We start from the raw sequence: 23,491 nt of genomic DNA, 5'->3' as shown, positions 1-23,491 counted from the left end.
GTAATTTAACTCATGGAAACATGAAAGGTAGAGAAGTACAATTAAAAAAGAAAACATCTATAAAAGGTTTAGTTGCATTGTATAATATTATCCCCACTGTTATAATTTGGATGTGATGTCTTAGAGAAGGAATAAGAATTAACTTGAGGACTACTATCTTTTTAAAGATATATCTATATCCATATCTATATATGTTTTTAAAATTGTTTTCCATGTGCCTGAAAATCAGAAGCTGGTCTCAAGGTAGCAAAATATTTTTTTCATGAAAATACCCTGGTTTGACTATCTTAGAACCAGGCAATATACATGTCTGCAAAGTGTATATATAGTGCATTTAAGCATAAGGATAATTAAACTGATATCTATTTTGTTGGATTTTATTGTTAAGTTCCTCAGTGAACACTTAGAAAGAAGAGGAATGGGGAAATGGTCTCAATCTATTCAGATTATAAAAATCCCATTTGCAATATTCTTCCATTAGATATAAAATATACTAGTGCTAAAAATGCCTTTAATGGTACCAGTCCAGTCCAGTTCCTTACATATAATTCTTTTAAAATTCTCAAATGCAATTATAAAATTCCACTTCATTTCCTTTCTCTAAGGTTTAATCTCACCTTTCAGACTACCGTATCTTGCTCCCATGACACTCTCCAGAATGTAGTGAAATAAGGTCCAAAGAGTAAAGTTATGTTGTCACTGAATCATGGAGGTAGGTTTCCCTGAGACCAGTTGTAACTTGGCATCCTTGTGATGGGTCATGAATCCTCTGAAATTAAAAATTTCCCCAGAAATCTTATCTCTAATATTATTTGTCCCTCTCTATGGCATCTTACCCATCAACATAAAAATGGAACGTTCTTCCCACTTGAACAACATAAGCAATGGAAACCCCACTATGATTCTAGTCCTTCAACTATTGCCCAATCTCTGTCATTTTACAGTAAAATATACTTACTACCTCTAAATTCTTCCCATTTACTCTTGAATGTATTTCACTGAAATTGCCCTTTGAAGGTCACCAGTGACATCCTCATCATTAAATCTAAAGCTCTGTTCTCAGTCTTCATCTTTCTTGACCTATCAGCAACATTTGCCAACTGCTCACTTTATCCTCACAGAAACAATTTCTTGACTTGATATCTAGTACATTATACTCTCTTTTTTTCTGCCTCTCAATTAATCTCCCTCTGTGTCTCTTTGTCTCTGTCTGTCTGTCTTCTCCCCTCAGAAGCCATTGCTGGTTCTTCCTCATCTCTCTGACTTATCTCACTGTCTTTTAAATGTTGGTGTGTTCCTAGGTCCACTCCCTTAGTGATCATATTCAGTGTCATAGCTTTGAATGCTTTCTATTCTTTATTGAATTTCCAAGTTTCCGTCTTCAGCTAGAACTTCATTTTTGTAGAACATATTGAGCTATACAAATGTCTACATCTCCACATAGAGTTCCAATAGACAACTCAAGTTTAACAAGTTTAAAATTCAGCTACTTAAATATTCTGGGCAACAAACCCTGTTTCTCTCCAGTCCTCCCCATTTCAGTAAATGGTATTTTCATCCTTCCAGTTTCTCAAACCAAAAACCTTGAAGTTATTCCACACCCCTCTCTTTCTCTCACATCCAACAGCCATATTGTCAGTCTATACATTAATTCTATCTTTTAGATACACTCAGAATCTGATCACACCTCACCACACAAACTGGTACCACCCATATAGAAATCACCATCTTCTTTCCCTTGGATTATGGATTATTTCATTTGGCTTCTTACTGATCTCCCTGTTTCCAACCAGGCATTCTTTCAATCTTCAACATGGCAAATGTTGCATAAATCAAATCACTTTTTCCTCTGCTCAGACCTTCCAATGACTTCCTATCTCAATCAGAGTAAAAACCTAATTTTGGCATACTTAACCCTTAGAAAGTATAATATGTTGATATAATTCTAGTCCCTTAAGATGTCAAAGGGAGAAGAATCCCTGAAAAGCTTAGATTTTAAAATTAAGGAAAACATAAATCTAAAAATTTAATTACAGATTGATGAAAAATCAGGTGCAACTTAAACCATATTTCTAGATATATCACCTCTTCAATCAGATCTTAAAGGCTACCCTTAACCCTTCAGAGCAACTTTCATGTAACTAGAATGAGAATAACAACATATTGGAAATCCCTAATGTGTCTGTTTTCTTGCTTGCATTTTTATTATTTAATCTTTTGTTTCACAAACAGTTTATATCTCCTAGGATATAAGAAAGGGAAGATTTACAGACTTCAGTTTTTCCTAATTCTATCCATTGAAGTTACTAGAAGTAACTCAAATGTGTTAAAAGAATAAATCAGGAAAAGCAGCTTTTCTTAGTTTCTTTGGGAATGATTACAAAACTTCTCTTTGTTTTTAATTACTTTTAGCAAGCTCTATTTCCAAGATTGGCTCAGATCCTCTAAAACTTGTACATGATGCTGTGGAGGAAACCACGGACTGGGTCTATGGCTTCTTTTCTTTGTTGTCTGACATCATCTCGTCTGAGGGTGATGAAGAAGATGATGATGGAGACAAGGACACTGATAAAGGTACAAAGAGCATAGAAATATATCTAACTGCTAGGACCGATGATTGATACGCATTACAATAGTTTGCTTAAGTTTAAGCACACATGAGCACTTGGGTCAGGCTAAACCAAAATGAATACACGTCAGAGTGCAAATAGCCTATCAACAGGCTGCCAAACTCAGTAAATTGGTCTCTATATGGCTTTCATCTTATAGCTTATCTGCCATTATGGCAAAGATGTCAAATGCTGCATTAGAGTAGCATTATTGTAGAGAGGGACTTATTATATGATCCTACAGAACCACAATAGAAACACATTTATATGCTTCTTCAGGAACAAAAAATTGCTGCTATTTCCCAAGTTTGAAAACTAAATATACGTATAAATACGTTATACATATAATTCATATTTACAGTCAAATAGAGAAGGCAATCCTACTAAAATCACAATGAAAGTTAATTAATTGAATCAAATGGAGGTGTAGAATGGAGGGACACATTCTAAATGTCACAACAATTATGCAACGAAACTATTTACTCTCTAGAATGTATTGATGATCAAAAGGAAATAACAAACTTAAACCACATGTAAACTGCTATTGAGTGGATGTGAAAAGAACAAAGCATTGTAATTCTGCTTTTTAGATGGCATTTTTAAGATCAGCCTTACTCATCAGAAATTACGTATTCAGCCTTGACTACCAGGAAAGCTCTTATTATTTTAGTCCTTTCTGACTTTGTCTGAATTTGTATTCTTTGGCTCCTGTGAGAGGTCGAGATGAACAATAGAGGACTGAAATGAACATGATATACGAACTATAATGTATAATTTGGATCACTGCCACAATTTTATTGAACTCATAAAAGTGAAACTATCTCAAATAAATGTACATAGGCAAAGTGTATACTTAAAAATTGGAATTTGGAAGGCAAAGTAATATATGAACTACTATTATCAAAACTAATAGATGATTTTTTAAAAATGAATGAAAGAAAATGGGAAAATAGGCAATATTATGCTCTGCTGAAAGTTTTTCTAATTTACTGTTTTTGCCTTGGTTTAGGAGAAATAGAGGAGCCTCCCTTGAAAAAAAAAGGTTAGTTGTGTTGACCTTTGAAAAAAAGTATTTTTCTTTTATGGTAATGTTGATTTTCACCATAACTTAAATAGATTTTACTTTGTTACAGATAATTTATTTTTAATGTAGAGTTTCTGTTTAATGGTTAGATTAAGATTTATAGTTAAGAAAAGAAATACTCGATTCTTTCCAATGAAGCTAATCCCATCATTTTTAAGTTGATTATTTAATAAATACCTTCTTCAGTAGATGTGCAAATCAATCTACACACTGATCAATGTGAATTTGAATTGCAGGAATGAGGGGTGAGTTCTATAGTTTTCTAAATGGCCCAGAAGATGAGGATGCCCATGATCTTTATTATTCTCACTGTGGCCAAATATATAGATTTTAAATTTTTATTCTTTTTCTTATGTTATTGTCAGTATTATTTTTCAATTTTAGGTGATATCTATTGGACAGGGAGCTGAGATAGTGTGGAGGATAATAATCTTGAAGGCACAGGCATATGCAGTCAGTATGTACTATGTGTCATCCCAAAGCCGCAGAGTCATCTGGGTGTGCTTGGCTGTGGTTTACAGGGATTCCTTGAAGGAATAAGCAACGTCGTCAGTCACTGAATGGAATGATCATAAATCCAAAAGATGGGAGCAATATGACTGGGAAAAAGGGCAAACTGTGGGGCAAACTGTGGGGCAAAAGCCTCAGAGATTTTTACAGGAAGGGGTAGGAATTATGTCTAGAAGGAATAATAGGGAGCAAAGGATACCATCCTGAGGTATATTTGGTATGAGGTAGAAACATAAAAGCCAGACTTAATACAGTTAGTTATTGCTGCACATGTTGGGCAATAGCTCTTGGGAGTATTTATTACAGAGGAGAACTTGCTGGCCTCTGTTGCTATCTCCCTAGACCTACTGTGAGCAAGCAATAGGATCCAAATTTGGAGCTTCGGCCTTGCCTGACAGATGATGATAACCTCACTGTTTGGGATAAAATCTACTTAGTGTATGTTAATTTGGAAAATTTGTATCTGTAACTTGCCCAGTAAAAGGTAAAGTAGTGAAACTCAAGTGTGGAACCGCCATTCAGAAATGAAAGTGTTTATGAAGCTATTGAGAGCAGAAAGGATGGGTTGCCCTACTCACAAATCCATGGTGAGAACCCAAGAACTCAAGACATTCTTAAGTCATCAAATCCAGGTATGGAGAATCTAGACTAGTTTATAAACTTCTTGAGGTAAAAAGCAGAGTCTTTTTATAGCTGATCTCCAATGGATACTGCCCAGAACATAGTCAAAGTTTAAGCTAATGAGTTACCAGTGATGGTCTGGAAATTACAGCTTGTATATATATTTATTCCATTTGGATATGGAAGAGTGAAAAACAAATATTTTCTTATTTATAAAATAAATTCTACAAGAATATCATATAAGATCATATTCTCCATAAATCAATATCTAGTATTTAATATAGAATCTGTTCATTGCTTTTTATTTGAATTTTCTGGTGGGATTATTTTAAAATTAAGTTTTATGAAATGATTAGCATAAATTGCAAATACACGCAAAACTGTTTAATTACTGTTTTTAAATTATTGTATTGCTTTACCAAATCAACAGAAAAACTATTAAATAGTTGTTTAAGATACTTTTAAAAAATGTCAGTAATGATCATTAGTTAAAGCAGTCTAAAGGATATATATATTTAAAACGATGTACACTAATGTCTAAAAGGAGAATTGACTAAAATCACCTGAATATATTTTCTTAATATTATTATTTACAGAGTTACATGAGAAAGTGGACATTTAAAGCAACATCTTATACATCCTACCTTGGGTACAGAGGCTGTAATAAACATTAGTTATAAAAGAAATATATTTAATTACAATTATTTTTTATTTAAAACCTTTTCTTTTGTAGAGTCATAGAAACAATGAATTTTAAATCAGTATGTGATATTTTACAAAGCATTTCTAATACATATTCTGCTTTTAAAAGTATATTTTTAATGTTATTATTAGGGAAGAGATTCCATGAGCTTATCTCTATCTGATGATGAATTATTTTATAAATTCTATATTTTAAAATTGTGGTTTAAGAAGTTTTTTAGGTTTTTTTTGATAATCTAGAATTATATCCTCTTAAAATATTTGATTTTCACCTGTCTAAATGAGTCTTTATTAGTCTCTTCATTAGTACTCTTTCCCATTCAGACACATTCAATGATATTTAGCCATTTTATATTACCTAATTATCAGGCTGTGACATTGTTTATTCGACTGTCCTGTATCTATATGAAGCATTTTATTTAAATGTGCTTAAAATGTTGGTTTCATTTGTCCAGTTATTGCTATTTTTACCAAAATAAAAATTTAGCTACCTTGTTATTTATGGGTGGAGTTTGCAGTTTTAATTTGGTATGGAATAACAGTACAGTCAAATAATCTCAGGGTTGCCTGGTTGCTTATTAAACAGATTATTAATATGGTTGAAATTTTTGAATCTGTTCTTCTGTGGCTTATGTTGTTATATATAAATATAGCTTTAGGGTATTAAGTGTAGTACCTAGCGTCTTTACATTCTTCATGCATATTTACTTTTCAGCTTGTCAAAATTTTTAAATATTAAATTCTATTTCAAATACTCCGTGATGCAGGCTGAAGGCACTGAATCATTGTAAAATACTACATTTTTATTGTATAATTACTTAAAACATAACTATGAAAACCAATACCATTGTAAATTATATATTCTGGAACAATTCTTTGCTATGTAGGGTGGGTGTGCTTTGTTTACCTAGAATCAGCCTGTTGAGTAGCATTCTTCACACCAGGGTACCTATCATGGACATGTTAACACCACACTTTCCAAGGGATAAACGAGTGAGGATAGCATCAAAGGAATCAAATTACATTTGTATTCTTTCCTAAAATTGATCTGCCTGAGAACATATCCAAGGTTATCATAGTAATTCTTCTATGTTACGAGATAAAGAAGTGTCTTTCACACATCTTCACATTGCTAGAATGCCAACCAAAGAGACCAATAGGCCTTCCTGTCCTATCTTGCATATATCTGCTAAAGGAGAGGCATGGTGCTGATACTCAGGTGTTCTGTATCATGATGGGATGTTCTGAAGTCAGAGATAAGGTAGAGCGGGGAGATGGGAACAATGGCAAGTTTCATTTAATGGTTTTGCCTTTTATTTAGCTGAATAATGTGAAAGAGTGCATTGCTCTTGAGGGAGACTCCCTTGAGAGCAAAACAGAAAGAACATCCATAGGAAATACTGAAAGCTAAAAATGGCTTTTAAAAATTTAAATGTAAGCAGTTCTTTTCAGTTATTCTCAATATTTGTTCCTAGGAAGTGTCACTGGTTTGAAACTACTTTGAAACAATCAAAGCAGTGTAGGTTAGTGACACTAATTCTTTTAAATATAACTGAATATTTCTAAGGCAACCAGACTGTTAACGATGCATTGAATAAACCCATGGATGTCACATTTCTGATGCATTTCAGAATAATTCTGTATTGTTCAAAAAGAAATTTAAAACTTACCTTATGTAATTAATTATATTATGAAATACTTAATCTAACTGATGTCAAACCTTATCATATATCATTTAATATAAAATGTTTAATATTTTGTACCTCCTATTGACAAAAAATTAAATTATATACTATTTGCAGAACCATTTCACTATGTGTATGTATATATATATAGATGTTTGTATGTATATATATACATAATATATTATGTATCATTTATTCATTATATGTTTTTTATTATATGTATTTTCTACCTCCTACTAACAAAAGAAACCCCACAATATGCCAGCTGGCTGCTCAATAAATATATATATGTAAATGTATAGATTTAATATATATTCTACTTTGCCTATAAAATATAAAATTTTATCATGATATCTAACAAAATTATTGGAGTTATTTCTTTTATATTTGCAACTTTAAAAATTATTCCCAAAAGTAAAACATCAAAATTTGGTATCCCCCTAACATGTATATTTCAGGAATATCAAATTTTTAAAAATACTCCTAGCTCCATAAACAACTAAAAATTTTACTTATATGGTACCTGACATTAGTTCAAGTAAAATAATGTGCAGCAGAATATTGGTTTGTCTTGTTTTATAACTTATTGTAAAATAAACGTATTATATTAAATCCAAATAATTTAAATATGTTGCAAAATTTATTACTTTCATAATAATTTCCTCAAAATACACACTAAAATTTTTTTTAAACTGAAAAGCAAAATTATATTTTTTTGAAAAAGGGTAAGTTTGATTTACGTAAGAAGTTTGAAAACAAAGGCTGGCTTTGCCCATTAGTTAACATGGCAAACATTTTCAAAGTAAGTGAGCGGCAGCACCAAAGTTTAGATGAAATATACCTAAAGCAAGAATTACAATTGAAACATAAAGCAATATCATTTTATCCTAAATTATTACATTATACAATTTTTATTCAGTTATAATTAACATACAATATTATATTAGTTTCAGGTGTACAAAATAGTGATTCAGTATTTTTATGCATTATGAAATGTTCACTGCAGTAAAACCAATTACCATCCATCACTATACACAGTTGCTACAAAATTATGGACTATATTCCCTATGTGTACATTACATTCCTGTGATTTTTTGTTTTATGGCTGGAAGTTTATACTTCTTAATCCCTTTCATCTATTTCGTCTGGCCCTCTCCTCGCACCACCCCAGTAATCACCAGTTTGTTCTCTGTATCTCTTGGAATCTAAAAAATAAACAAACAAAACAAAGCAGCAACAACAAAAAACAAGCAACCAAATTAAAAAATGGGCAGAGGAGCTAAATAAACAGTGTATTTTAAAACGAAGTTAAAAATATATGTCTATTCAGCATAGGCAGCTTAGCATTTTTCTATTTCTTTTTCAAAAAAAAGATACTGGTTTCTCACAAACCTAATACGATTTTTCTTTCATAGTTCTGTATTAACATTCATGTGATGTGGACTTTCCAGATTATGTAAACATTCATAAAAGTATAATTTTTACTGGGGATAGAGCTTTTTAATTTTTTGTACTAACATTTCTAAGTGCAACGTAATGGATATACTTATCTCTTTTTACAGTTTATTCTTACTTAAACCTTAGTCTATAATAAGTCTGTATGTAAGAATAATCATTACAGCATTTATGTTCTTTGAAATATGTAATTTTAGGAGACAATAATAGTCTCTTAACAAGAAATTACATTTATAATGTCACTTTCTGACATCTAGCTTTAAAGTTAAGAAAGAATACTTTTAGTCCTTCGGACCCATACACACTCATTTTTTTGGGAAGGAAAAATTGATCTTCAATTTTGGGGACATGGTGGCCTTATGAGCTAAATTATCACTTGCCTTTGTGGAAAGAGCCAAAATCCCCTGTACATTATGTTGAATTTCCTTGCTTTCCAACTACTTGCTCTTTGAACTAAGGAACCATCTTGAAGTTTGAACAGGACCCAAATATGAAGGCTGATATTCTGTGAAATTGTTCCTGATGCATGCCAATGGCAGAGGAAGAAGCTCTTCTTTACTTAGAGCAAAACAAATTACATTCTCCTTATAATCGTGTTTTAAGATTTCCCTAAAGCTCCTGGGGTTGAAAAGAGCCCAGTAAATTTAAACTCAGTTCTTTCATTGTGTATTTTTCTCACTTTATTGAAATCCACATTAGCTCTTTGCAGTCAGGGTGAATAAGGAAGAACCAGGGAATCTGAGCTTCATAAATATTCAAGACTTTAGGATTAGGCCATTCAGAAGGTTGTATCACGTCACTGGGAGTAAGATAGATGGACATGTTTCTGTGCCAGAGATTTCATTACATCCATCTTTGTTGGCAGCTTCGGTGCCTTACCCCAGGCAGAACTTTAAGTGTCTGAAAAATACTGTGAGTGAAAAAAGGAGGGAGAATGGAAAGGTGACTAAACTTGTTAAAATTCGTAGCCTCAGAATACTGGTTACCAGGTTGGCCCTAGTAACACTGTTAAGTAGATACATTAATCTTTGGACTACTCCTCTAAATAAGTCTAGATTAAAACTCAGCTCCATAACTGCACTGCTGCATATTGCCCTCAGGCTGCTCAAGGAACTCACTGCTTTATCTTCTGGTTGTCTTTCCCAATATTGATCAGACCTGTGAGGACAAGGGGAAAACGCAGAGAGAGCAGACAGTGAGGCTTGGTGATGGGATCAGAATGAAAAAGGCTGAGGAGAGATCTGATGAATGATCCAGAGACTTACTTCTCTAAGGAGTTGCAGCTGTAGTGAACCCTGGGCCCAAAAGAGCTCATTTCTATCAAGGCAAGCAAACTGGAACCACAGTGATGGAAATGATACTGGTAACACTGGAGCCTGAAGGAGCAAGCCGATGAAAGCAAGGGATTAAATTTTGGTGCCAACATCATGGAGAATAAAAAGGCTGAGACAGGACTTCCCTGGTGGCACAGTGGTTAAGAATCCGCCTGCTAACATAGGGGACGCGGGTTGGAGCTCTCGTCCAGGAAGATCCCACATGCCGCGGAGCAACTAAGCCTGTGTGCCACAACTATTGAGCCCGCGTGCCACAACTACTGAAGCCTGGCGTGCCTAGTGCCCATGCTCCGCAATAAGAGAAGCCGCCACGATGAGAAGCACATGCACCACAACAAAGAGTAGCCGCCCGCTCTCCGCAACTAGAGAGAGCCCACGTGCAGCAACAAAGACCCAGCACAGCCAAAAATAAAATAAATTAAAAAAAAAAAAAAGAAAGGCTGAGACAGCTCCACTCAGGCCCAACCATTTTAAGTAGCTCCTGTTGGAGCAAGAATAATCTCAGGGTTGCTGCATTCCTATCTGGAAATAAGATTCGGTGTGTAATTGAGAAGCCTGTGAATGAGAAACTGTTAGGTTTATATGTATTCCAGATTCTTTTCAACTCTGTACGTTCCGTTTTTCAAAATCACGAGAGTTTGGTCTCTTGTGGAAAAAAGTAAGTCCAGTTAAGACATCATTTGAATCTGATGCACGGAGTTGAGAATCACTGGTAATTTTTGTTTTGGTTTTTTTTTTTTTTTTTTTTTTTTTAACTACCTAACATGTAGAACAAAAGAAATAGAAATTTTGAACCCTTTCAAGTTAGGTGGAATAGCATATCCCACTTTTAACTCCTGTCCCAATATTTTTCTATAGAAATGAACATGATATTTGACTGTCAATATTTTATTATAGGCATAATTGTCAATTATATAATGTCAATTTATAGTTGATATATTTTATATAAACATCTATGGATAAGTTAAGGCAAAGTATTAAAAGTGCACAGTGTTTTAAATTTTATTATTATTTAGCTTTACAGTGTTCCAGAAAAACAATATTAAAAAACCCTAACTTATTGGCACCCATATTGATCACTGTAGGAAGAAATGCTTTAAAAATGCATTGGTAACATGCTTTTAAGTTTCCTCCATGTCTTTTCATGGCTTGATAGTGTATTTCTTTTTAGTGCTGAGTAATATTCCATTGTCTGGAGGTACTACAATATATTTCTTCATTCACCTACTGAAGGACACCTCGGTTACTTCCAAGTTTTAGCAATTATGAATAAAGTTCCTTTAAACAAACAAACAAAAAAACCCTACTACCTTTTGTACAAGTGTTGCAGTTTACAATACCTTTCACGTACATTTTTAAATTTCCACAAATAGTAAAATTCTGCAACTTTCTCCAACATTTCTAATAGAAAGTAAAAAGGTTGAGAAATGCAACATTTTACTGTCCCAAATTTTCAACCACACTCATTTTAGTGTTTAAATCATTTGTGCGTCGTGTCTTAAAGAACTGGTGAGATACTATCTACCACAACTTTCTATATTGTGCAAGAGTTGATAGCTTATAATCTTGCTTAAACATTTATTTTTTAATTCAGTATATATTTATCGAGTGGTTAGTATATACCAATTATTATTGAAAATTTACTGTGGAACAAAATAGACATAGTTTTTGCCCTCATCAAATTTAGAATTTAGTGAGGGAGACAAGTAATAATAATAATAGCCAATATTTTACATGATGCTTATTAGATATCAGGTGCTGCTCTAAATCCTTTACATTTTAACTTATTTTAATCCTCATGTAAATCTATGTGGTAGGTACTATTATTAACTTCATTTTACAGATGAGGAAGTGAAGTTCACACAACTAGTAGGTATGAGAATTAAATTTGAATGAAGCAGATTGACTCAAGCATTAGTTATCTTAAACACTAAGCTGCATTTTAATACATGCCAGCGATGACAATATTTTTGTATAGATCTTTTAATAGCTTATGTATGTCTAGATTTTCTGAACGAAATGCATTTTTTTTTTTTTTTGGCGGTACGCGGGCCTCTCACTGTTGTGGCCTCTCCCGTTGCAGAGCACAGGCTCCGGACGCGCAGGCTCAGCGGCCATGGCTCATGTGCCCAGCCGCTCCGCAGCATGTGGGATCTTCCCAGACTGGGGCACGAACCCGTGTCCCCTGCATCGGCAGGCGGACTCTCAACCACTGCGCCACCAGGGAAGCCCACGAAATGCATTTTTAATTACACTAGAATACTATTGATTTATGCCATCTTTTGTACGACAATTATTCAAATAATCATTTAATGACCATTGCAATCCAGAAATAATGAATACTCTACATAATACTAGTTTTTTATTTTTTCTCAGCAAAACAATGCATTATTATATCTGCTTCTCTTGTTTCCCAGCACTTCACAAGTCTGGTGCTGAGACTAATACCTCTTCAGAGACATTGGACTCTAACCCAATTGCTTATTTGGCATTAGACTTTAGAAAAACAGCCTGATTTAGGAGGGTATATTTTTTGGTTATCACCGTTGAGTTATAAAGCATGAAAACCAGAGTTTAAATTCTTTGAGTTCCTTTAATTAAAAAAATGCATTAAATTGAGTTATTTGTAGTGAGGTGGATGGACCTAGAGTCTGTCATACAGAGTGAAGAAAGTCAGGAAGAGAAAAATAAATACGGTATACTAACACATATATATATGGAATCTAAAAAAAAAAATGGTTCTGAAGGACCTAGGGGCAGGACGGGAATAAAGATGCAGACGTAGAGAATGGACTTGAGGACATGGAGAGGGGGAAGTGTTAGCTGGGATGAAGTGAGAGAGTGGCACTGACATGTATACACTACCAAATGTAAAACAGATAGCTAGTAGGAAGCAGGGGCATAGCACAGGGAGATCAACTCGGTGCTTTGTGACCACCTAGAGGGGTGGGGTAGGGAGGGTGGGAGGGAGATGCAAGAGGGAGAGGATGTGGGGATATAAGTATACGTATAGCTGATTCACTTTGTTATACAGCAGAAACTAACACAACAATGTAAAGCAATTTTACTTCAATAAAGATGTTTAAAAAAATAATAAAATAAAGCCTAGCATGATGAAGTATTGGTTTTAGAATGGGAGATGAATAATAACAATAAGTATCTAAAAGGAGACTTCTACTCTTTTCTCCACTTCTCATATTCACATATACTTCCCTACAGATAATGAGAAAGGGGATAGGGGAAAACCAGGACTAGTGAAAGAAGTCAGAATACACTTCCCACCTTCTTTGGAAGTAACTTGCCCCTTCTCTTGAGTGCCCCTCATATCATAATGAACAGAGTAAACACTAGTGGAGTTATAGGTAAGGTTACCAATAACTCAGGAAAACAAAGGGATCCTTTTCATTGCTTCCTGACACATTGAGCTGTCACTCTTCATTTATTTTTCCCTTCTCCATTTATCAAAATTCAAATTGACCATTGTACCTTTAAGGACCTTGGACAGTCTCACACTTGGATTGAGATACTTTGACCTCTGTGCTTTCTAAGCCACAAAACAATCTTTGAGGTTTACTGTTACCAAAATGGCTTATCATTCCAACTAGAATCTGTTGCTGAGACTTATCATGTTCTCAGGTTGGACTCTAACCTATTGGCAAAGCACATACATTTGGAGGTAAATAATGACCACTTTGACCTTCTTTGTCCCTTGTATCCAGAATTGGTTCAGTTTAAGTGAACTGTTCTTAAAGAATGCAAAAGATTAAATGAAATTTAACCTACTATACATTACTGTTATGTTGCATAAGATAGAGGCATTTACCTGTCCATAGAAATTATTGAATAACTAGAAGATAGTATTAATATAAGAAATTTTATTTTTCTTTGAAGTTTGCCGAAAACCATAGGGTAATAAATTTCCACTTACTGACTTGACTCTTTTACATTTAATTTTCCATTCTTACACAAATAGTTCTTTGCGGGCAAGAATAATTGAGGGTAAAAAATTAGGCATCATCTGCTTATGAGAAAAATATCCTTCTGAAGTCTAAATTGGTATCATGCTGTTACTCAATTGGGCAGGAGCCTGAATGGTCATCATTTCCTGGCTAAAGTGTAAGGAGACAGAACTAGCACACTGTGTAGAGGCTACATTGGATTCTTTGGGCATCTGTTAGCCAGAGACAGTGACCATAGTGATGTAACACAATCCCCAAAGAAAATGTAATGTTGCAATAAAACATGCAGAGACATTTAATTTATCCTTAAGTTTGAATTGTAGGCGCAGAAAATTTTTCCTTCTTCCTGTCTAGGTTCTATGGCTGGTCTAATAATTAAATTGATATAAGACAGATTAACGGGAGAAAAATAAACATTGGTCATACATACGGGAGCCCCATAACAATATGAGACTTAAAGGGCAGCCAGGTAATTGAGACATATATAAATAACATCCTGAGCTAAGGAAAATAGGAGGGGTCTGAGTATACAAAAGGAAGGAAGGCTATTTCACAGGAAGGGAGAGTAGGCGTTTGGAAAACAAAGAGTGTCATGTTATGCAGATAAGTTTCTTGGTATCTCTGGTAATAGCTCTCTCCTTGGTACAGGACCCCTTTCCAATGTAAATTTAGGCGGTTGAGGGGAAGATTAACAGCTTTTCCTGCTGGGCTTTTTTTTTTTTTTTTTTTTTTGCGGTACGCGGGCCTCTCACTGCTGTGGCCTCTCCCATTGCGGAGCACAGGCTCCGGACGCGCAGGCTCAGCGGCCATGGCTCACGAGCCTAGCCGCTCCGGGGCATGTGGGATCTTCCCAAACCGGGGCATGAACCCGTGTCCCCTGCATTGGCAGGCAGACTCTCAACCACTGCGCCACCAGGGAAGCCCCTGCTGGGCTTTGATTGCATTTAGCTGAAAAATAATCCTTATGCCAAAGAGATATATTTTGAGGTAGTGAAATCTGCTCCCTTTCAGAATCATCAGAAATAAATTTCTTTTGTCTTCTGTAAGCAAAGAAATGTATGTGTGTATGACTTTACAAGGTTAGCTGTGCTTGTCTGCACTTCCTGTACAGAGATACTAACAGTCTTCAAGTAATCATCAGTTAAAAATAGTTGATGATGTTCCTGCAAAACAACGTCTATGTAAGTCATTATATTTCATCATGAGCTGTAGAGATTTGTGTCTGTGTGTGTGTGTGTGTCTGTGTGTGTGTGTGTGTGTTTTAATCCACAACTCCCACTTATAAGAGATCTGAGGGGATCTGCCCAGAGCAGTGGGGCTGTCTTAGTTTACATAAAGCTGAAGTGCAGAATCAGGAAAATAGAAAGTTGGGACTATTCTTGAGACTGTGAAATTGAGCAGGACCCTGGGGGAACTTTCGAGGTACAAAAGCCCCAGCCCCCAAAATTCTGAAAGAGTAGAGGAATCTCAGCACGTGTTTCCTGCCAGGATCCTTGTACCGTGGTTTGTACCCAAAGCACAGAATCCCCAGTGCCTGCTTTTGTTGATGTCTATAGAAAATGCTGGCTGGTCTGGACACATTTGCCCCAAATTCCAACTGTGCATGAAAACTTCAGAATATTTTAAAAGTTCAAATTTATTTTCTCTTAGGAGCAGGAAGAAAATACTCCTTGAAAGGGTGTTAGCAAAGGAAGGTGAGGGTAGGGAGAACCTTAATTTGGATCCTCTTTTAGTTGAAATGCAACCTTTAAGAAACTTTTGACAACCATTGACCAGAACTTTATGTAAATTGCTTCCCTATATATCAGCTGTTTTTGGAAGAAAAACCCATCCACTTCTTAGAACTGTCTTGATTTTTCAGCAATTTAAACTATAATATAGTTCTGTGTAGAGAATGTCACTGTAGTTTTGGGTGTATATGTGTGTGGGTGCTGATAATTTTATATTTTCATTGGGAGTGGAAAAGGAAAACAATTCAAGGTGAAAAAATTATTCTTAAATATTCATTTTTATAAAACTTATTAAAGAATTTTGTTATAACAAAAAATAAACACTCTGAAATATATTGTCATCATTTTTTATTTATTTTTATTGAAGTATAATTGATTTACAATGTTGTGTTAGTTTCAGGTATACAGCAGTGATTCTGCTGTATATACATGTATATACAGGTATATACATGTATATACCTGTATATATGTGTATATATATATATATATATATATATATATATATATATATACATGTTCTTTTTCAGATTCTTTTTCCTTACAGGTTTTATAAACTATTGAGTATAGTTCCCCATGCTATACAGTAGTAGGTCCTTGTTGGTTATCTATTTTATATATAGTAGTGTGTATATTGTTAATCCCACAAGAAAAATCTCTAATAAACAACCTAACCTTACACCTGAAACAACTAGAGAAAGAAGAACAAACAAAACCTAAAGTTAGTAGTAGGAAAGAAATCATAAATATCAGAGCAGAAATAAATTGAGACGAGGAAAACAATAGAAAAACTGGTTCTTTGAAAAGACAAAATTGATAAACCTTTAGCCAAACTCATCAAGAAAAAAAGGGATAGGGCCCAAATCAGTAAAATCAGAAATGAGAAAGGAAAAGTTACGACCGACACCACAGAAATACAGAGGACCATAAGACACTACTATAAACAACTATATGCCAATAAAAGGGACAACCTAGAAGAAATGGACAAATTCTTAGAATGGTGCAATCTCCCAAGACTGAACCAGGAAGAAATAGAAAATACGAACAGACCAATTACAAGTACTGAAATTGAATCTGTGATTTAAAAACTCCCAACAAAAAAAAGCCCAGGACCAGATGGCTTCACAGGCGAATTCTATCAAACATTTTGAGAAGAGTTAACACCTTCCCTGTTGAAACTATTCCAAAAAATTGCAGAGGAAGGAATACTTCCAAATCATTCTGTGAGGCCATCATCACCCTGAAACCAAAACCAGACAAAGATACCACAAAAAAGAAAATTACAGGCCAATGTCACCAATGAACATAAAAATTATCATCATTTTTTAAAGTCTAATTCTCCTTTACTTTCATCTATTTTTATTTTTGCTTAAGTGAAACTTATTATGAAGTGTAACCAACATTCCTGGACTTACCTCCCACTTTAAGGTTACCTCCCTTTCGTGTATTTGGGGAAAAGTGGAGGGAATATGTTTCCCTCTTGCCTTTTCCTGAGTGGTGATCTGCATCCCAATCTTTTTGAGATTTGTCTTCTTTCACTTTATGTTTTTCCCCTCCAGGATGGATCCCTGCTCATTACAATTCTGGTCATAATCTAGAGCTCATTCCCTTTTGGTCGGCTGCTGCTGGGTGCACAAGAGCTAAGGCTAAGGAGAACCCAGGTTTCTTCTACTACTGTTATTTTTTCTGTTCTCTGATGTGCAAGCTTTCACCTACCTTGCAGGAAACCCCATCATGAACCAACATGGATTGTCTAATTCCATAAATCACCACCTTGTCTAAACAGTGTATTTCCCCAGTTAAGTTAGGCTAGGAGGCTCTGACAGGATTACCCAGGCAGAATGGCCTTTTGAACCTAATCCTTCAGAAGATTCTAACTCGTGTCTGATCTTCCTGTATGAGTTCTAGAATCTCTCTTTTATTCCTCTGAGTACCCAGTGGATATCTGTGGAATATAAACACACACACACACACACACACACACACACACACCTCTAAAGGAAAAATATTATTCTCAATGACATATTTAAGGCCTTTTTCAATCACAATAGATGTAACATTTCATATAAATTTTTAATTTAGAAAATTTCATCCCATTTCTATATTCAAATTAATCCCTAACAGGAGTAAGAAATTATTTCTTAACGATGATTCCCTTAGCACATGCAAAGACTACTCTAAATCTTTGGCATTTTACTTACTTTATCAGGCTGAGTTATACAAGGCCCCAATCTTCTCCATAGCTTCTGTTTGTTTAAATAGGAGGGAGGAAGCAGAATGGTATTGGCAGGGGAGAATTCTGAGGGTTTTTTTAAATTAACTTGTAGAAGATTTAACCCTGTAGATGACCTGAAAAGGTCATTTGCCCACCCCTAGGACCAGACAAGTACTGTCTAAAACTAGTATAATGTGAGCCACATATGTATTTAAAATTTTTTGAGTAGCCACATTAAAAAAATGTAAAAAGAAAAATACAAAATTAATTTTAATAACATGTATTATTTAACCCCAAATATCAGTCAGGGCTTAACCAAAGAAGCAAAAGTAGGAAATTATACAGGTATATTAAGACATTTATTACAAGGAATTGGCCTGTGTGGTTGTGGGGACTGGCTGAGCCAATGAGAACCCATAGGACAGGCAGTCAAGAAGTGAAGATCATGGGTGAGCTGGAGCCCACGGGCATGGACCAATGCTGTCATCCACCCAAAGAATTTCTTCCCTCTCCCAGGAAACCTCAAACTTGTTTTTGAGACCTTCCAGTGGAGTCAGACAAGCCCACCCAGATGATCCAGAACCACCTTATTTAAAGCTAATGAACTAGGCATTTTAATTACATATGCAAAATACCTTCACAGCAACTTCTAGATTAGTGTTCATTTGAATGATTTGGGATAGTAGCCTAGCCAAGTTGACATATAAAAACCATCACACTCTATATGTCCAAAATAATATCATTCTATATGTAATTAATATAAAAATTATTAATGAGGTATTTTACATTCTTTTTAATATTAAGTCATCATAATTCATTATGTACTTACACTTATAGCACATCTCAATTTGGACTAACCACGTATCATGTCTTTAATATGTACACGTGTCTAGTGGACACTGCATTGGAAAATGTAGGTCTAGACAGTGACAAAGAGTGATTGGACTGTTGCTCTAAAGATACAAGTTCCCAACAGGAGTCATTTCACAATATCTAAAGACATTTTTTATAGTCATGACTGGGGATGGGGATGGGGGCTAGAAGCATCTAGTAAGTAGGGATGCTGCTAAATACTCTACAGTGCGCAGAGTAGCCCCACTCCACCTCCAAATAACAATTTCCCCAATCTAAAAAGTCAATAATGCTAAGATGAAGAACCATGCTTTGGAGTAGGATTTGGAGACATAGGGAGGAGATTACTAACAATAATAATGAGGAGAAGGAGAGAAGCTGGAAGCTGGATGTTTCTAAGCCCTTGGGATATCTTTCCTGGTACCTTGAAGTCTTTTTTTCACAAATGTAATTGAATATCTTAACTCTTTTGTATCTCGATTGCCATTTTCAAGGTCAAGGATGAGATAAGGGTAGAGGAGTGGCCTTATAAATAGTATGACTGATTAATGGGGAAAATGAGGGGAGGAACTCTTCACAGTGGTGATTATCTCTTTAACTGGTGAATGAAAGTCAGTAACTGTCTTTTCTGAAGATATTTAGGATTTTCCTATAGTTGGTCTTGATTTTAGACTTCTAGAAAAATTATAAAAATGCAAATTCAAATCTACAAATGGAGAATTTAGAATATATACAGTAATTAGCACCATCTCAGACCATCTGTGGAATAAAGTTGTGATAAATAAATAAGTAAAACTCATTAGCATTTTTCTAAGAAAAACCATGGTATTTAAGATTAAGTCACTTTTCAGAGGTAGTAATCATATTTGTAAACTCTAATCTCAAATTTACTTCTATCCAAATTAACTGCAACTTCAGAATTAACTTTATTTTCTAAGCCTTGGCAATGTATGTTTACTGAAACTAGCAGCAGATTGAATATATTTGTTAAAACCTGATATTTAGAAAAAATGTAACAACTAACATTCTATGAAATGTGTCATATCTTCATGCAGTAATTATTGGTTAAATGCAATGCCAAATTTTGATTATAAACATAGCTTAGAGTCAATACTTCTGAGATATATTTCCTATTAGATAGTTGTTACAGTTCATTTCACAAATTCTTAATTTAATATGTAAAAACTAAATCTTCCTAAATCTAAATGATATTTTTTACTAAGGAGTCTTAATATGCATTGAGAGTAATTGAAATAGAACATAATTATAATTTGTGATCAGATTCAGCACTGAAAACAGTGGCAACATTTATTAAGTTTTTAAGCTTTTTCAATAACTAAATTTTAGGTAACTCCAATTTTTTCCTTGTTTCAATAGATGAGGGATTTATGTGGCAGTATGTTACAATGACTCTTTCCTTTTAGATACCTTTAAATTTGTTGGCTAAAATAATTTAGACTTCATGCTGGAATTATAATGGTTAGGTCATAGCTATGATTTATATTTTGCACATTTTCAAAAAGAGTTTTTAAAAGTATATCCTATTTTTTCCTAGAAATACACAAAGAAAAGACTGAGAAGCAGGAGAAAACTGAAAGGAAAATACAAACTAAAGGTAAGTGTTAAATTTTGTGTTTATTCTTATTCTTATTCAGGATATATATTTTGTATATTTACATGAGAAAATGGAAAGTTTTCATATTTTGTGCTCTTTTGCTTTAATTGTTGATAGTGTTTAAGTAAGTTTACTTCTAAGTAAACCGCAGGTATAAATATATAATATTTAATTACTGGAATCAAAATAACTTCAAAATGTGTTACAATCTTTCAGTTATTTATTGATACAGTTGGCTTTTGCTTACTGAGATAGTACCACAAACATATTTTTTGACGTATTAGCAAACATTTTTCCTTCTTTAATCAGTTAATATAATAGATCAGAGTTCAATTTTTTTTTAACTGGAATTTTTTTATGCCATGCTATACCTTTAAAATCTTTGTCATAGAAATGCAGTCATTATACTATCTCACTGAAGACTGCTATGGCCCCAGAGCTTGCTTACTCAGCCTCAAGGGGTAGATGGACAGTGACAACATTATGATTAATATCCTTTTCAACTCAACTAAATCTAGTAACTGAAATCTTGCATTAGAGGGACATTACTAATGGCCAGCAATGTCTTGCTCATCTTACAAGCATCACTTTTCTAAGAGTGACCCATGTAGTCATAAAACTTAAAAAGAAAACTCACAGGAAGCACAAACATTCGATAGGACATGTTTCTAAATATGCCCAAGTTCCCCAATGGCCAGTCTCACATGATACTGGGTGAGTTAAGACAAAAATTAAAGTCTCATTATTGCTGTATTTGTGTGATAGAGCTGAAAATGAAAGAATTTTCCTAGGATAAAAATTGAACGTTGTCTAATATTTATTATGTCAAAAACTGACTAGTACAAAATTACCTGCACAAACATCAAAGTTGCCAGTAATAGTTTCAAATAATAGAAGTTCTAATTAACCTGAAATTATACCAATACATGAACCTACATTAAAATACCATGTTTTCTTTTTTAATATACTTCATGAACTTCCTTTTTGTGAAGAGCTCAAATCATTCTGCAGATATTATGTCTTTAATCCTAATATTTGAATTAGTTCCAGATTGGTCAGCCAATCCTTATACAACCAGGGACAATGAAGTTTACTCAACGGAAACCTATTTATATTTGTACTCAGGGAACTAATGTCTTATTTCTGTTCCTTTTCCCTTTTTTTTCGTTCTTAATTCCTTTGGTCAGGGAAATTGGACACAGCTCTTGGGTACGGATTGACTAAGCTAGCCATCACTGAACTGGTTATGTGTTTCTATCTGCTGGAGGTTAAACAGAAATTCAATTGGTTCCACATGATTGGGGAGTCTGCTGTTTTATCTTGCAGACTGTACTACTAATTTAATAGCAATGCTCCTGGAGTGGATGTTGTGATGCAGATGGTACCATTTGCGTTTTGGACTTGGCTCTATTAGAATCCTGCTGTTAAAAGACTGAGCAGTGGGCTGTAGAGAGGGTTTTTTAAACTAGTGAGTCTTGCATAATTAAAACAGTGCATTTGGCTGAAGTTTAAAATAAATTCCTCAAAGGCTGGGCTAGAGATTGGTACCTGAATATAGTTCCTGAATAGATCAAATATAGTTTGGGAAAGTGAATGTTTCTCAAGAAAGAGAAAATGGAGCTTCAGCTGTTCAACAGTGAAATGGGCTTCAGAGATACTTTTTTCCACATTTTTTTGTGTGAATATGAACAAAAATTTCATTTTACTGCTTAGTTTCCTCATACAGGTAGAATAGAATAATGCCTGCTTTCTATTCCCAAGTAGTTCAGTGAAAATAAATGTGGTTTTATAGCTGTTCCTATGTCTAGATAAATACATGTTTTCTCTATGCCACATTCTGTCAGTTATGGTTATATATGATGGATAGTTAGGAATTTAAGTTGTTATCAAAGCATTTTGAACTCTTATAAGAAAAGATACACTATATCCAAGGTAATAGTAGCCCGAAATGATTATAGAGAAGCCAGCAAATATCAGAGTATAAAGAGATCTATTATGCAGAAGCTGATGTATTAACTTCTATCGCACAAAATGTCTTCATCCTTCCGTATTCTTTGTCCTGAAAATTAACATCACGATTCACCCAAGTTATTCAAGCTAAAAAGCTAGGAGTCATTTTGGCCAGTAGTGGTACTCAATCCTGACTGGACTTTAGAATCATCTGGATAGGTTTAAAATATATATATATATATATATATATATATATATATATATATATATATATATATATATATATATATATATTCATGTGTGGACTCCATCCTGGTTCCATTAATGTTTGGGAGGTAAGGCTAGAATTCAAGTCAACCTCTTCAGATGAGTAGCCATCTCATTAATATTCTGAAATTAAGCACCTAGCCTGGAGTTCAAGTATATCCCACAGAGGTTCTCTTTGACCAACCAGTATGTTAACATAACTTATACCTGGATGTCTTTAGGTGGGACCTGCACCAATCTCCTCCACTCTCATCACTACTGGAGTAGACATTTATTTATCTGCTTTATCTCTGAAGGCATTTGAGTTCCAATCCCTGCCATAGACTTGTTGGTCTCTTTCAATACCAAAGTCCAATCCTGCATGGCCCTTTGTCATCCTCTCTCTTAATTATAATTTAGTCTATTCTCACCTCTCCTCTCCCATTACTATCCCCTCTACAGTCATCTCCCAATTAGGTTATGACAGTTACTTCTTAACTGATTTCCCTGCATTAACCCCTGAAAGCCATGCTAATCACGCTCCGGGCTTAAATCCATTTGTTGTCGTCACAGTGCTTTAGAGATAAAAGCCACACTGTCATGACATAAAAGGCCCTTATCATATGATCACTGATAGATAGCCAGTGGTCAGCTTTGTCCACTTTGCCACTTACCTTCCCTACTCTGCAAGCTCATCCACCTCCTGCATTCCCAGCTCTCCCCCTGCTCCCCTCACCACCTCACTCCACATCCCACCAACACCTCCCATGCCATAGGCAGGCTGAACTTTTGGGCAGCTCCTAAGCCAGCACTGCTGCTGTCTCATAACTCTGTGCTTTTATATACCTGTTCTCTCTGACCATCGGCCACTTGGCAGGCTTCTGCTCGTTTCTTTGATTCTCAGATGGAACATCTGTTCCTTCAACA

The 23,491-nt window shown here is 34.6% G+C and overlaps 1 protein-coding gene across 8 annotated transcripts in view; it reads left to right on the top strand.

The window, feature by feature from the left end:
- Positions 1 to 23,491, top strand: part of TRDN (triadin) — a 373,155-nt gene that overhangs the window by 76,230 nt on the left and 273,434 nt on the right. For all 8 annotated transcript variants that reach the window (XM_082668827.1, XM_082668826.1, XM_082668823.1 and 5 more), the window contains exons 3-5: positions 2,413 to 2,574; positions 3,619 to 3,651; positions 20,309 to 20,368. In XM_082668827.1, coding sequence (XP_082524953.1) covers positions 2,413 to 2,574; positions 3,619 to 3,651; positions 20,309 to 20,368 — 255 coding nt within the window. The remainder of the gene's footprint in view (positions 1 to 2,412; positions 2,575 to 3,618; positions 3,652 to 20,308; positions 20,369 to 23,491) is intronic.

This window comes from Grampus griseus, assembly GCF_964374135.1.
Source record: "Grampus griseus genome assembly, chromosome: 13".
Taxonomy (NCBI): domain Eukaryota; kingdom Metazoa; phylum Chordata; class Mammalia; order Artiodactyla; family Delphinidae; genus Grampus; species Grampus griseus.
Note: the sequence above shows the minus strand (reverse complement) of the source record. Positions and strands in the feature narration are given on the sequence as shown.